Source organism: Pongo abelii, chromosome 3, assembly GCF_028885655.2.
Source record: "Pongo abelii isolate AG06213 chromosome 3, NHGRI_mPonAbe1-v2.0_pri, whole genome shotgun sequence".
Taxonomy (NCBI): domain Eukaryota; kingdom Metazoa; phylum Chordata; class Mammalia; order Primates; family Hominidae; genus Pongo; species Pongo abelii.
In genome coordinates, this window is record NC_071988.2 from 136,975,227 (window position 1) to 136,990,509 (window position 15,283).

The following is a 15,283-nucleotide window of genomic DNA, read 5'->3' on the forward strand; positions in this document are numbered from 1 at the left end:
GCAAAAAAAAAAAAAAAACCAATAAATTTCTTAGTTATCAATCAATTTTGAAGTAACATCTGCATTTAATTATGTTATGTGCATATAAAAGACAATAATGAGTGCTGGAGACTCAATGCTGCTATCATTTCAAAAGAAAACTGTCAGGCCTAAACTGAAGGTTTCAACAAGAAGAATTTCCCTAAATGTTGCTGTCCAAAGAATACAATACCTGAAAGAAAGAGATTTCTAGTAAATAATTTATATGTGCTCATAAATATTTTAAAATATCAATGTTAAAATTCAAATTACAAAGAAAATCTGTTATTTGGATTAACAGAGAAGAGAATCAATCAGTGAAAAGTTCATATTAGTCATTTTATTAAGGAAGTACGAAAAAATAAGGTAATGACAAAAAAGTGACTTGTGTTAAAGAGGATTACTTGAAGGAATAGCGATTATTAAATATCTGATTACATATTTTATCTGTTAAAATATGTTTCTTTTTTATGTGTGTTTGTTATAAGAAGCAGGTGGGGGTAATAGTCACCAGCGCCAGCTAGGAGCCGGGAAGAGGGAGCGGTAGGTGAGGAAGGTCAGGTCCAGGAACCCTAGCTCCTTGCCACTCAAGAGATGGCCTCCCTTTCAGAATATGTTTTGCGCATGTCTCGTCTCAGTGCTCGGCTCTTTTGTCATGTCACCAGGCCTACTGATTCCAAGGCTATGAAAATGGTGAAATTATTTAGTGAACCTCCCGTGGCCAAGAAAAAGGAAACTTATGACTGATACCCAGATCACAATACTTTACACTGCACTCACGGGGACACTCCAATTTCTTGGACTCTACAGAGATAAGCATCAAGATTTTAAAGATGAGCAACAACGACTAATAAAGCTTCGTGGAAAGGGGAAACCAAAGAAACGAGAAGGGAAAAGAGCAGCAAAAAAGAAATAGGGTTGCTCCCTCAAGAGGGAGAATTTCTTCCTCAGTGGCAGAGAGAAGAAAGTGCATTTATTGCCTTTCCACATATTGGAGGAATGTCATCTTCCGAAATGAAGGTTATTTGGAGAAACACAATCATCTCCTAGTTTAAATCTATTCCAGTTAAATTGTGACTGGTTTGTTGAACACATTCTAACCGTGCAAAACTCTTTTGGCCTTGGCCGTGTAATGTGAGGTTTACCTAATTCTCTAATGAAGTGAATACATAAGCTAATATTTAATGATTTGTTTGGGGTGGGGTGAGATGTTGGAGCAATGGAGGGGAAACCTCATTAATTGAGCGTCCTATAGTGTCCTCATTTCTCGCTTCTTGCTTACTTACTCACCCAGCCCTAAATTTCTTTAATCTAGGGCCCTGCAGCCACTGTCTCCACCACCAAGCTCACAAATTTTATGTGCCTCTTCACCTACTCCTTTGAGAAATCTATTAAGATGAATTTGCAGGATAAACATCTTTTAAAATACTTCCCTTACTTAGAAAGGAAATATTGAATACCTGCTCTATACAAGATACTGGGGCCCCGGTAATACAAGTGATTAGCAAGAGAAATACTCCCTATCTCATGTAAATTTCAGTCTTGTGGGAGGGACTAATATTACATAATTACATACAATTGTATTACATGCTACAAAGGAAAAAGTCAGACTTCTATAAGAGTGTGGATGGTTGGGGCCGGGCGCTGTGGCAGACGCCTGTAAACCCAGCGTTTTGGGAGACGGAGGAGGTCAGGAGATCGAGACCATTCTGGCTAACACGGTGAAACCCCATCTCTACCAAAAATACAATAATAATAACAATAATAATAATAATAATAATAAAAATTAGCCAGGCGTGGTGGTGGGCGCCTGTAGTCCCAGCTACTCGGGAGGCTGAGGCAGGAGAATGACGTGAACCTGGGAGGCGGAGCTTGCAGTGAGCCGAGATTGCTCCACTGCACTCCGGCCTGGGCAACAGAGCGAGACTCTGTCTCAAACAAAAAAAAAAGAGGTCCAAACCACATTAAGGAATTTAAAAAAAACCTCCCTAAAGAAATGATATGTAGGGGCTGGGCACGGTGGCTCATGCCCTGCAATCCCAGCACTTTGGGAGGCCGAGGCGGGCAGATCACCTGAGGTCAGGAATTCAAGGCCAGTCTGACCAACATGGAGAAACCCCGTCTGTACTAAAAATACAAAAAATTATCCGGGCGTGGTGGTGCATGCCTGCAATCCCAGCTACTCGGAAGGCTGAGGCAGGAGAATCGCTTGAACCCAGGTGGTGGAGGTTGTGGTGTGCTGAGATCGCGATAAATAAGACGTAGCCAGAAGAAAAATGGTGAGAAAGGTGTTTGAGGCAAGAGAGTACCATTTGCAAAGCCCTAAGATATGAAGAAATTGTCTATTCAAGGAACACTGACTTGTTCATGGTTGGCCATAAGAAAATAGAGGCCAGATCATGAAGGGCTTTGCAAATTCTGTGAAAAAGCTTGAACATAACCAGAGGTTATTTCTGTGAGAGATGACTGTTGTATAGATTTGAGTAGCTAGCTGCTGGTTTTATTGTATTCTAGAAATGAGTTTCCAAAGAAATTGTGAGGGCTTCTCTGATTTCTTTTTCCCAAGAGTGGTTCTGAATCTTTAGCAGGTCCAGTAAAACTTTTTTAGTATATGTGCTGCCGAAGCAAGCACAATTTTTAATACTTTTTATTACTGTGGTAAAAACATAGAATTAATTATCTTAACTATTTTTAAGTGTGCAATACAATAGTGTCAACTATATGCATGTTATTGCACTAAAGTACTTTTAACCCCTGTTTCTACCTCTCAGGTAAAGAGAACACAGTGCATAGGCAGGAGTATGTATAGCAATACTCCAGCCACAGTTTTCTTTCTCTGTAACATTGAATGATTCCTGAACTAGAAAGAATCCCAGTACATATGTTTAAACGAATGATCCTTTTAAAGATACCTAATCCAGATGGTATGGCTAAGGCCTATTTTATAGCCTGTTAAAAAAATACTAAACTAAAATTGGGTGGTTTGTATCTGATAGAAGTGAATTCCAGCAGAAGGCTGAGAATTCATTCATTAAGAATTCTTTACTGAGCACCTGCCATGTGCCTGACACATAATAGTTGTAGAGGATACAGAGACAAATAGACTCAGTCCCTAAGATTGTGTGAATGAGCATGTGTGTGTTACAAAGTATTGGCAAGATCTCAGAAATTTGCTTAGACAGGTGCAGATGCACTGTTACTCTTGGTCAATGCAGCCAAGCCAGGTGTGTGTGGATGATTACCCTAGGAGGTTGGGCTGAGAAAGAGGCTCTCAGCCTGAACCCAGTGTAGCTAAGTAGATATTTGAATTATGTGATCTCTAATTACTGGAAAAGATCTGAATGTAAGAAGAACTTAGGACAATTAGCATGATATTTTAAAGAGAATTACTGCAATAAATACTAACAGCAGACCTGAGTCAGAAAAGAGGTAAAGAATCAATGTATTGGTTTGCTGATGGAAGAGCTTCAATGAGATCTCAGACTCTGACCCTGCAATGAGCCTTAGCAATGGTTAACATGGAGGTTTGTGGATAATGCAGCAGTAGATTAGTGTGCCACTGCTCCAGGCTGAAAATCAGAAATGAAAGCTAAAATTTATTTGTACATAAGCTATAACTTCAAACCAACTGATAGAACAAGTTGTGTGACTCAAAACAGCCTGTACTGAACTATGATGGACCAGCTGGAAACTATTAAAAGCAGAAAAGGAAAATTGAACTCTTGACAGCAGAGAAGTCAAGAAATTTCAGGACACCAGTGACCGAAGGTTAAGATGAAGACTAAATGCAATCAGAAAAAAAATATTTAACTCAAAGCTTGGACTAGCTAGTTTGTTTAATTGGATTTCTCTAGTTTGTTTAATTGGATTTCTCTAGTTTGTTTAATTGGATTTCTCTGGTCAAAACTTAAACTATTGGCGCTTTCTAATTGGGTTCATTGTGCATAGACCATTTTGCCCTCAATTTCAGCACTGCATAGTAGAAAGACTGGGTTTTGTATTCAGAAGTCATGGGTTTGTGACATAGTTTACTTACTGGTTATGTGACTAAATCACTTACCTTCTCTGAGCCTTTTTCCTTCTCTATAAAATCATAATACTTCATTAGATTAATGAAATATTAAGGTATTTGTGAAAAGGAATCTAAATTATAAAAGGTTAAACACATCTGCTAAAAATATAAACTTCCTCACGTTTACAAGAAGCACGATAGATTCAGGAAGAAGAGGCAGATGAGAGATAACATCTTATTGTTTCTGTAATTATGGGCTCCAGAAGTTTATTTTTCTAAGCACCGTATATGTGTGTGTGTTTCAAAATAAACATAAGGCATCATATATTTAAACATATATAACCATAATGCTTGTATTTAAAAATCGTCTTCCAAGAAAGAATAAATCAAAATTTGAAATTCAAAAAAAGAAGCAGGTGGGCAGTTTTCAGTAAATAACAGAGATTAACAGAAAAATTTATTTGAAATTATATCAGACTTTTCTTAGAAGTTAGATAGCAGTTAGTTGTATTCCTGTAAGATAACAACAGATAAAATATAATCAATTTGATGAAGCATGACATTAGCTTAACTATAATATACATATCACCTAGAATATTTATATTTCTAACAATACATCTAAAATGTATAGTTTCCAGAAACCTTATGTTTCTCTGGAACCGTAATAAAATCTTTTGAAATTATGGGCATGGCATGTTGATTTAACTGTGACACTTCTTAACAATATATATTTTTAGGACAATGACAGATTCAGCTGTTTCCCCCCAGTATCAGGTAGTATAATTGGTTCCTTCCATAATCAATGATTAGTAAACATTCATTGAATCAAGTAGAAAATATTCAGTACTTTCTAGTTAATCTGTTGAAGTTCTAAGAAGCGAGAAATTAAATTTCATGCTACTACCAAGAGTTCCTGGAATTCTATGTAGTTTTAATGAGTTACCGAAAGCAATATAACTGTATAATTTTTCTCACTCTTTTAATGCAATACTAAAAAAGTAATTTTCATGTAATAAAAAAGCTGTATATAACAGTGAATTTAGTCTATTACTCAATTCTTATGCAAATGACCTAGTCTCATCGTATATATCCTTCCAATACATTTTCACATTCACTAAGCATTCTTTCATTTAAAAAACAACTGGACATATGTTTTACAACATGATAGCTATTGGGGATACAAGATGAGTAAGCTGTGATAGGCCATTATTAAGAAATTCTGAACAGAAAAGGAAACACTCACTGAAATAATAAAATATATAATATGTTAGGTATAATGATAGAGGTATACACAATGTTCTCTGTGTCATCAAGAATGAGAACCTGGTAATAGCAACTAACACTTACCTAATATTAAATGTGTTCCATGTACTGTTCTAACTTCTTTACAATTATATTCACATTTATGACATACAGTTATTGGGTCAAGAATAGATATATGTGAAATAAATGAGAATCTCAGGACTCTTTCTTATAATGCCAGGAGAGAATAAAATCTCTTTCTTGGCAAATCTTGGTGTGCATAGATTATACCTATTTTGACATGTAAGAGAAAAAGCCTGAGAAGAAAGCCTGTCTGAAGCTGATACAGCTGAGGGAAATTGGAGTGAATTCACAGACCTGAAGCCACTGAAGTAAGCTAACTGTGAATCTTGCTCTATTTCTAGACTTTCAATTACTTGAACCAATACATTCCCTTTTTAAGTGAGATTGAGCGAGGTTTTCTAAGACTTGTTACTTGAGTGGAAAAGGACAATTGGTTTAAATACCATGATCTTTTCATGTGATTTTCAAAGCCCTCCCAACCTTCACACATTTCTCCTTCCCCTAATAAATTCCAACCCACCTACTAAGATTGAACTCAACTCTAATAATCTATATTAAGCCTTTCACGATCTCTCCAGTCGGAAGTAATTAATTACCTCTTTTCCTTCCATTGTATCTAGTGGCACTGATTTAACTGTCTTGCATTTTAGTTAGCTGTTTTTCATAAGAATTCCCTTACTGGCTTTGTGATTAGAAAGATGAGGTTCAAATATCAATTTCTCCAGTTATTAGTTGGAAGTTCATTAAACTTCTTTGACTTAGAACTTCTTCATATCTGTAAAATACTGATAATAAAAATTAAATTGTAAGATTAAATAGGATGAAATTAGATAACACATATGTTATGGATTGAATTGTGTCTCCCACAAAAATATATATTAAAATTCTAACTCCCAATAGCTCAAAATGTGACTTTATTTGGAAGTGGAGTTATTGAAGATGTAACTGGTTAAGAAGAGATCATACTGGAGTAGAGTGGGCCTGTAGTCAAATATGATTAGTGCCACTATAAGGTGACAGACATGCGAGGAAAGAGAGACACGCAAGGAGAACACCATGTGACAACGGAGGCAAAAATTGGAGTTATGCGGTTGTGAGCCAAAGATCAGCAGAGATTGCCTGCAAACCACCAGAAGATAGGACGAGACAAGTAAGGATTTCAGAGGGAGTATGGCCTTTCTAATGTGACAGGAAATTGGTCCCGATCCAGACCCAGAGAGAGAGTTATTGGATTTCACACAAGAAAGAATTCAGGGTGAGTCTGCAGTGCAAAGTAAACGTAAGTTTATTGAAAAGTAAAGTAGTGAAATTACAGCTACTCCATAGACAGCGTAGGGTGTTCCCAAGAGTAAGAAGACCCACTACCACGTGGATTTTGTACTTTTAGACTTCAGAACTATGAGACAATAAATCTCTGTTATTTTTAGCCACCCAATCTGTGGTACTTTGTTAAGATAGCCCTAAGAAACTAATACAACATGGAGCATACTGCTTATTGTTGAGCAAAAAGTTAAACAACAATGAGTTTATCTGAAACTTACTAGGTAGGCAATAAATACCAGCTAAATTTTAAAAGATTTTATTGATCTGTATATTGTTCTCAGTACCTAACACCCACACATAAACACACATGCATACACACACATTTATTATATAGTATCTATATGTATACTGTATTCATATAAATATACACTAAATATACTGTATATATTTGTGCAACATATATTTATTTTCTTATTTATCTGTATAACAGTTTTTCAATGTATATTAAGATCAACATTGCCCTTTCAGGTCAAGGCTGCATGAACTTCTCTCCCCACCTCTTCTCTTTCTGATACATTGATACTCATGGTCTACCAGTCTTCCATAAGAATAGCAACATGACTGCAATGACATCTGTTTCTTCATGATGCTACACCTGTTTTATTTTGCCACTTGTGGAAGAAAGTTGGCATCATTGAACATTACCAGGATTTATTTTATAAATGGGCCAGCAGCTAACAAATTAAAAAAGACAAATTAAAACTTTAAGTTAGGGCAGTCAATTTAAGTATCACAGGACTCAATGTTCTCATGGCCTAATAGACTGTAATTATTTCATTTTGTTAATTGTTGGAAGTGTATGAGTTGTGGAACAACATTTTAAACTGTATTAAATCATATTTAAAGTGTACTGTGCATTTAGCCTGCATATAGTATAATTTATTTTGAATTTCCAGTATTAAAGAAAATCTTTTAAAGAAGACTGATAATAGAACTATGTCCTTCCTTTGAACTCAGGCCCAGATTCATACTGGACCATACACCATTAAATTTCATGAGTCTCAAGCCTTTGGACTCAAACTAAAACTATACCATTGGCTCTCTTGGGTCTCCGGCTTTCCAACTGCCAAACATGGGACTTCTGAGCCTCCATAACCATATAATCCAACCCCTTATAGTAAATATCTTTGTATATATGTATCCTATTGGTTTTGTTTTTCTGGAAAACCCAAACTTACACACACTATATGAATATTATTTATGAAATTCCTTTCTTGCCTCAGTTTCTTCAAATGGAAAGCTTTTGATCTGAATTACTTAAGCATGTGAAGCTGTATCCACTAGTGAATTCAAGTATATATTCTGGATGTGAGGAAATGTGAATTCTGAGTACTCTATAAATTCTGGCACCTAAAGTTATATAGATCATATACACTGGAGTCCTAAATTGTGCACCAAACCATTTATATATGGCTGTCTCAAGCTGTAACCACTGATATAACAAACCACATATTGTTCAAGCAGCAAATGGAAACTTGAACACCGTGTGCATAGTTTAAAGAGGTACATTTTGCCTGCTTTGAAGTAATGTCTGAAGTTGCATACACTGAAAACATGTAATCTGAAATCTTGCACATTGAACACATTGCCATCTCAGGCTCTACCTTGAAATATTATTAGCCTTGTTTATTTTTGCTTTTTTTAAACACTAGCATCTAAAGCTATATAGGCAGAGCTTTCAATCTTTATTATTTTTTTTCCCTTTCATCCAGAGGCATATTTTTAAGGGCCTATATTTGGGCATACTCACATGTGTAGGTCAACAGTCTGGGTTTTATTTCATTACTGACTTTTAAACATCTGCAATTTTCCATGGCTTATTAGCTTAGTTGGGTAGCGTCTGATGTTAACGTGACCAATGTTGTGCATTCCATGTCACTATGAAAATGATTTCTGGACCTTCTTCCTTGTGTTTTTTCCTTCCTTTCTCTCATAATCTTATCTATTCAGACAAGTTTTCTCATTAGTATATGCCCAGGTACTAAAAAGGAATCTGGCAAAAAATATGACTATGTATACAGAAACTAACAGAACTACTGCTAAAAATCTATAAAGAGTAATCAAATTTCCTATGTCAGTTCAGTTCAGAAAGCCTACAATGAGAACTGGGTGATGTGCTATCAAAGGACACAAAAATTAATGGTGTCCAAGTTATCTAAAATTTGCTCGTCAGACGAACAACTATAAAGAAGGCCATAATATCAGTTGGACTATTACAAGTACTATAGTGACTTATTAAAACCAGTTGCTTAAGATCATTTAGATTAAAGCTATAAATATTTTGGGGGATGAGTGAAGTAGCACATAGATAAGTGCCCTTTGACAGGTCTTTGAGGATGCTCTGGACCTGGATAAGAAGTGGTATATCAGTCAAAGCTCTTGGTCACAAGCCAAATTACCTCCTAGAGTTTACAAATTTAGCAAGTCTGGATAGGATGTACTTATACTAATTAATTAATCAGTCTATTTGTCAATTAATTAATTATTTATAACTTTTGCTAGTCTAGCAATCTTAGAAGGGGTATTAGATGTAGGACAGGGAAAACAATGGCAAATGACCATTGACACACAAAATATTAAGCCATAGGCTTTGAATAACTTTAAAAATGAGACTATCTATATAGTTTTCTTGAAATTCAAATTTCAGTGAAATCTCATGTATAACTTTAAAAAGAATCATAAGATAATAACTTGCATATTTATATGACCCTAGAGTTTTCTACTCATTTGTATATTTAAAGATAAACTACACAGGGTTTTCTAAAAATAGGGTTCTCTAGTCTTTAAAATGAAAACGCAAGAAATACTAAGTTTCTAAGTTTAGTACTATTTTTCTGAAACTGTATGGCACACTAAAAAGATCTGTGTGTGAAGTTCTGCAAACACTCACTACCCTACAAGAAATAACTGACATTGAATCTGAAGAACTTATGTTCACAGTTTCACAAATCGTGTAAGAATAGTCCTTGGGGAAATACTAGATCTTTGTTGAATAATTCTGATAACTTGAATTTCAATCAGGTATCAATTTCCTGCCAAAGAATTGTCTCTGTTATCTAATATAGTTACTTCCCTGGCAAAACCTATTAGATTTAAAAGGTCAAAATTTTGGATGCTTCTGCTTTTATTTAATAAGTATTTAAATGGGCTGCTATCTATTGGAACTTATTTTAAAAGGGTACATAGACATTTTATTCCTACAGCTATTAGAGTTACTTTCATAAACATCAGTTTATTTCCTCATAGAGGACATTTGAATTTCTGGATTATAGCACTGTTATATTGACCAGCCAACCTCTGAAGAACTGCTCTTGAAATGTCCCCCAAATAGTGTGTGGGGAAAAAACAATCAATCCAAAAACATCTTTATTAATGAATTCTGTAGTAAGAAATTGCTCTTTTTGAGTATTACACATTTCACCTTTCAAATAATTAACACCACATATTATCCTAAAAAGAACAGTACCCTGGACTTTATTATATCCTAGGATTTAGGATTGGAATTTGTGATAACAGATATTAAGTCATAGAAACAGTATCTGTAGATAGAAAAGAATAGGTATATGAAATGAAAATGTGTAAAGAACCGACAAGCATGATATCCACATAGAGGAAGTCACAGAGAAAATGAATCAAGATAACAGTATTATTGTGAGGCACAGAGATACAAGAAAGGCCTCATCAGCAAATATAATCTGTAAAGCTTAAGAATTTTAATTTTATTCAATAGTCAATAGCACTGTCGCATTCCAGAAAACAGTGAATGACCTTGGTAAGCATGCAGTGTCCATGTGAAAAGAAGGAAGTAGTGAGATTAGTTGTGAGGTGAAGCTGAGAGGGTGGACAAACAGGTGGATAAAAAATTTTGAGCACAACCTATATTTATATAATATGATAAAAATGAAGAGTCATTATAAATGCTTTGCAAAGACTGGCCTTATAAAATGAAGATTGTTCTAATACCTGAGCAGAAGTTAGATTAAACTAAAATTAGCTAATTTTTTCAGTTTGGTTGGGAGAGGCCTATAGTTGACTTTTTAATGAAAGAACTGGGAGAATGAATAGTTGATATTTTAGCATACATTACTTCTGAGCTGAACCTTAAGAAAAAAACAGAATAGCAGTGTCAAGAGGTTACAGTATCTCTGGAGTACATTTAGGTTGCTATTTCTTCCAGTAACATCCTCAGCTACAGTTCACCCGATCAACCCTCACAGTGTTGTCCATAGAACTACAGACAAGTACTTTGGGAAACTACTAATAATGACCTTGGAAGCAGGCAGGACTCATTTAAGAGGCAAAATCAACATAATTTGGTAAATTAGAGAAAAATAAATTAGTAAGCGTAGAGGATGAGAGTGTGGTGGTGAGATTTATGTTACTGTAGACAATATCAAGGAAATAGTTGTTTTGTATATACAAATGATGAGTTTATAATCACCATATACTTCAAAGTACTTATTTTATATGTTTCCTAAGTACACATTTTGCTATTGCTATTGATTCATTCTTCCATTTGATTTTTTTGCTATGATTTCTAATGACAGTTGGAAATAAAGTGCTGTGCATAGTGGAAAATGTGTGGGATTACAAAACAGTCAAGGACCCCAGGTCCAGTTACAGCTCCCAAATTAATCCTCTGAAACTTTAGCCAAGGCACTCTCCCTCTCTTTGCCCAGATTTGCCATTTATTGAAATTAGGTATAACATTTGGTGGTCACTTAACATATACAAATGAGTAACGACCCTTTTGAGCCTGATAAGATTGTAAGCAGATTTTTACTGCATGGGTTTATATTTGTGCTACATTTCCATTAAAGCTCCCTTTCCTCAGTATCCTTCCAAGTTTTGCTCCTGTGAGCTTCTCAGTGAGGACTTGCCTGAGCAATTCTTCTGAAAATTTGTTCCTACTCCTCTCCACCCTCATCATTCCTCATGCTTGCCTTTTCTTCACACTTCTTACACATGATGTAACTTACATACATACTTTATACGTTTGTACAACACAGAATATTACATGAATGATATACCTGGAATTATGCAAAAGGAATGCAGCTTGTCATGATTTGAAGGTTGGCCACAATGACAAATTGAATTCAGATTAAAAATACTTTTATAGAGTGTATTGTTAAACTAGCAATATAAAAGATAGCCATATGCAGGGGAATAAGTCATTGACTTCTTACCTCCTTCCAGTGACATAAATGGAATTCAGTTCATCTTGGTGTCATATAAAGAATAAGAAATCTAAAAGTCAGAATAGCTGTGAACTGGGGCTTGTCTGTATACAGAAGTGATCCTGAAGGACTTCTCATAAAAAAGAGATGAACTAATTTAGAAAAAAAAAAAAAAGGATGTAAGATATTTTGAAAAGAGATAGTATTGGACCTGCATATAATCTGACACCTATTAAAACATTCACGGAATATTAAAAAGACAAAAACTTTCACAAACTCATAAATCTAAATGTAAGAGTTTTCAACCTTAGCACTACTGACATTTGGGCTGGAAAATTATTTGTGGTGAGATGCCATCTGTTCATTCTAGGATGTTTGGCAGCATCCCTAGTCTTTACCCAGTAGATGTCAGTAACACTCTCCCTCCACCATTCTCTGCACACAAGTCACATTAACCAATAGTGTCTTCAGGCATTCCCAGATATCTCCTGGGAAGCAAAAAATCACCTCTGGTTGAAAACCCTTGCCCCATAGCCACAAAAGCAAACAGAGAGTTCCTTATAACAAGCAGATGCAAGCAAAGTAAAAATCTACAAAGCACGAAAAAGGGAAGTAAATCTACAACACTTGGATGGAAATACAGGTCTGAAATGGTAATAAGCATTACTGCTTTAAATTTTTCTAGTAAATATAAATTAAATATAACATTTACCTTTAGGAGAGAAAGAAGATACCAGGAAAGTAATAGTAACTAATATTACAATAAAATTAATATCAAAAACATAATTAAAAAAATACTACTCAGTGGGATGAGCAAGCTAATCTTATAATAAAAAAAAGAGTTAACTTCACAAGCCCTTGTACATGTAGGAATGTGGCATAAATCAAAACATTTAAAAAATATGAGAAGACATTGGCAAATATAGATGAAAAAGGGAAATTTAACACATGGTACTCTGTATCTGATAGAAAAATATTACAACTTGCAGCTGAGGCAGGGGAATCGCTTTAACCCAGGAGGCAGAGGTTGCAGTGAGCCCAGACTGCACCACTGCACTCCAGTCTGGGTGACAGAGTAAGACTCTGTCTCAAAATAAAAAGAAAAATATTACAACTGGTTATTAACGGAAGCCATAGAACAATGAAAGTTGAATTGATATTTTAAAAATTTTTTCTACAAATAAAGATTGCAAGATTTTTCAATGCTCCAAATATTAATATAATTTACCAAAATTGACTTAAAGTTGGAGAAAAAAGAAATCTAAAATAAATGTGTGTTTGTGCTCACACAATTATATGTGTACATTACAACCATAAAGATCACCATCTTTAAAAACACCAAGTAAATTTAAAACGTAATAGCAAAGACAGAAATAATGTATCAAAAAATGCTGTGTATCAAAACAGAGAAGACACAAACAAGACTCCAACTATTTTGAAATTTCAGCAAGACAAAACATAATACCAAATGAAAAGTCTGCAAAACAAATAATAGTGAAAGTGACTATTGTTTAACATTCCTTCACTGCCTATATATCACATGCTAAGTATTACATATAAATTTATTTGATCTGCAAAATCACCAAGTGAAGTCAGGTCTCTCAATGCTGCCATATTACAGAAGGCTGACATTTACTAAAATGGGGAAATAAAAAAACAGCACATTTGGTCTGTGTGTGGTTGGGGGGAATGGATGAGTTCAGGGAGAAAGAATCAGAGATTTCTCTGAGATGTGCTACATTTAAATTGCATTTGCACTGGTTTCTCCTTCATCCTGGAGAACTTTTCTCCCAGATTTGCATATTACTCACATCCGTATTTTAGTCACCTGTTCATAGGGGCTGTACTGAATACCTTATTAAAAACAGCACCTCTTGCCACCCTCTTACATGACTTCATTTTTCTGTACGTGTATAGTGTTCTAAGCAATTGAGGCAGGGCGTATATCTGATCCATCTTTTATGCCCAGCACCTATTATAGTGTATAAATATTACTAGTAAATATTATTATTTACCTAATTAATTAATGAATAGAGAGAGGATGTGAAAGAACATTCTAGAAGAGAATACTGGCAAAATCAGGAAATCAAATTGTGGATGTTAGTGCTGCCTGTGATTCCACAATCCCAGACATGATCTAACCTTCTGAGGTGAGTGGCTCGGGGCCATGCATTTGGTGATTTTATGTGGATAATTAGGGCCAAGAGAGGGTCGAGGGAGAAGTCTGAGTTTTAGCGAGCATCATGCAACAGTTAGCCAACTCCACAAAAGCAGGGATTTCAAGTTATATTTGTTGGACAGCAAATTGTGGTCTCAATGCTGTACTAACTGAAAAGATTTTTAATGTGATATGGTATAAGATTATGATTCTTCATAATCTGCTGCTTCCAGAAAGCTGTAACATTCAACACTAAAAATAATTTTTTTTCGTAGCAAAAAAAAAAGGTTGATATCCATCTAAGGAAAAAATCTGTTATTGTTTTAACTTATCTTAAATTATATGTTTTTTTTTGCAGCAAGGACACAATGGCTTTTAGAGATGTGGCTTAAATCCTGCAGTAGAAAACATCCTTTGACTCTGAAGCTCACTGACTTTATTATTTCCTCTTATTAATATATCATTCACTGCTCTCCATTTTTAGCATTCTGGTTGTTTTCTGCAGATGAGTTCTATTTTAATTCTCTTTACTCAAATCAGCTCATGCCTTCATGAAACCCAGAGGAATATTTAGTCCATTGTTGCTGTATAGAACGGTGATCTGGTTAACTTTTAATGAGATTAAATGTTATTATTTAATCCCAAAGAGTAGAAATTTTGTTACTATTACATTATATATTATTATATTATATTAATGACACCTGATACTGATACAATCACCTTAATAGGAATTTCATGCAGTAGTTTCCATTTTTAAATTTGTTCTTTTACCCTTGTTACACTGAATGATTGGTCTTTGCTCTTCTCATGAAAAGTTTTCTTCCATGTGTTTCCTCAGTATTTATTTGAGTGCTTTATTTGTTTCCAGAACATATTTATTGTTGCTTCCTGATTTTATATGTCTTCTCCTTTCTTATATTTTGTTTTATGGAATTTATATTTAAAATATAATAAATCTTATCTATTATGTCTCTGGCATATAATACATTGTTTTGTTAATATTATTGCTGGAAAATATTAAGTCATAATGTGACAAAGATGGCTGATATAAGCATCAGGAATCCTTCACTTAAAAACTATTTCTGATTTGTATTTACTGCTATGATGTGAATCTGCGAGATTATCTCAATGTCTGCATTTTACATTAAAAAAAGAGACTCAAACAAGAAATTGTGTATTTTAAGCCAAATAGTCTCAGAACATGGATTTGAATGTCATTTTATTTTTGATATGATTATCTTATCCTACCTATCGCCTTTTATTCTATAC

The 15,283-nt window shown here is 34.7% G+C and overlaps 1 protein-coding gene across 1 annotated transcript; it reads left to right on the top strand.

Annotated features, from left to right (window-relative positions):
• Positions 1-612: 612 nt before the first annotated feature.
• LOC100939882 (small ribosomal subunit protein mS33-like) lies at positions 613-934 on the top strand. Its single transcript, XM_054553619.1, is given in 2 exon segments — positions 613-783; positions 785-934. Coding segments are annotated over 2 exon segments (321 nt in total).
• The last annotated feature ends 14,349 nt before the right edge of the window (positions 935-15,283 follow it).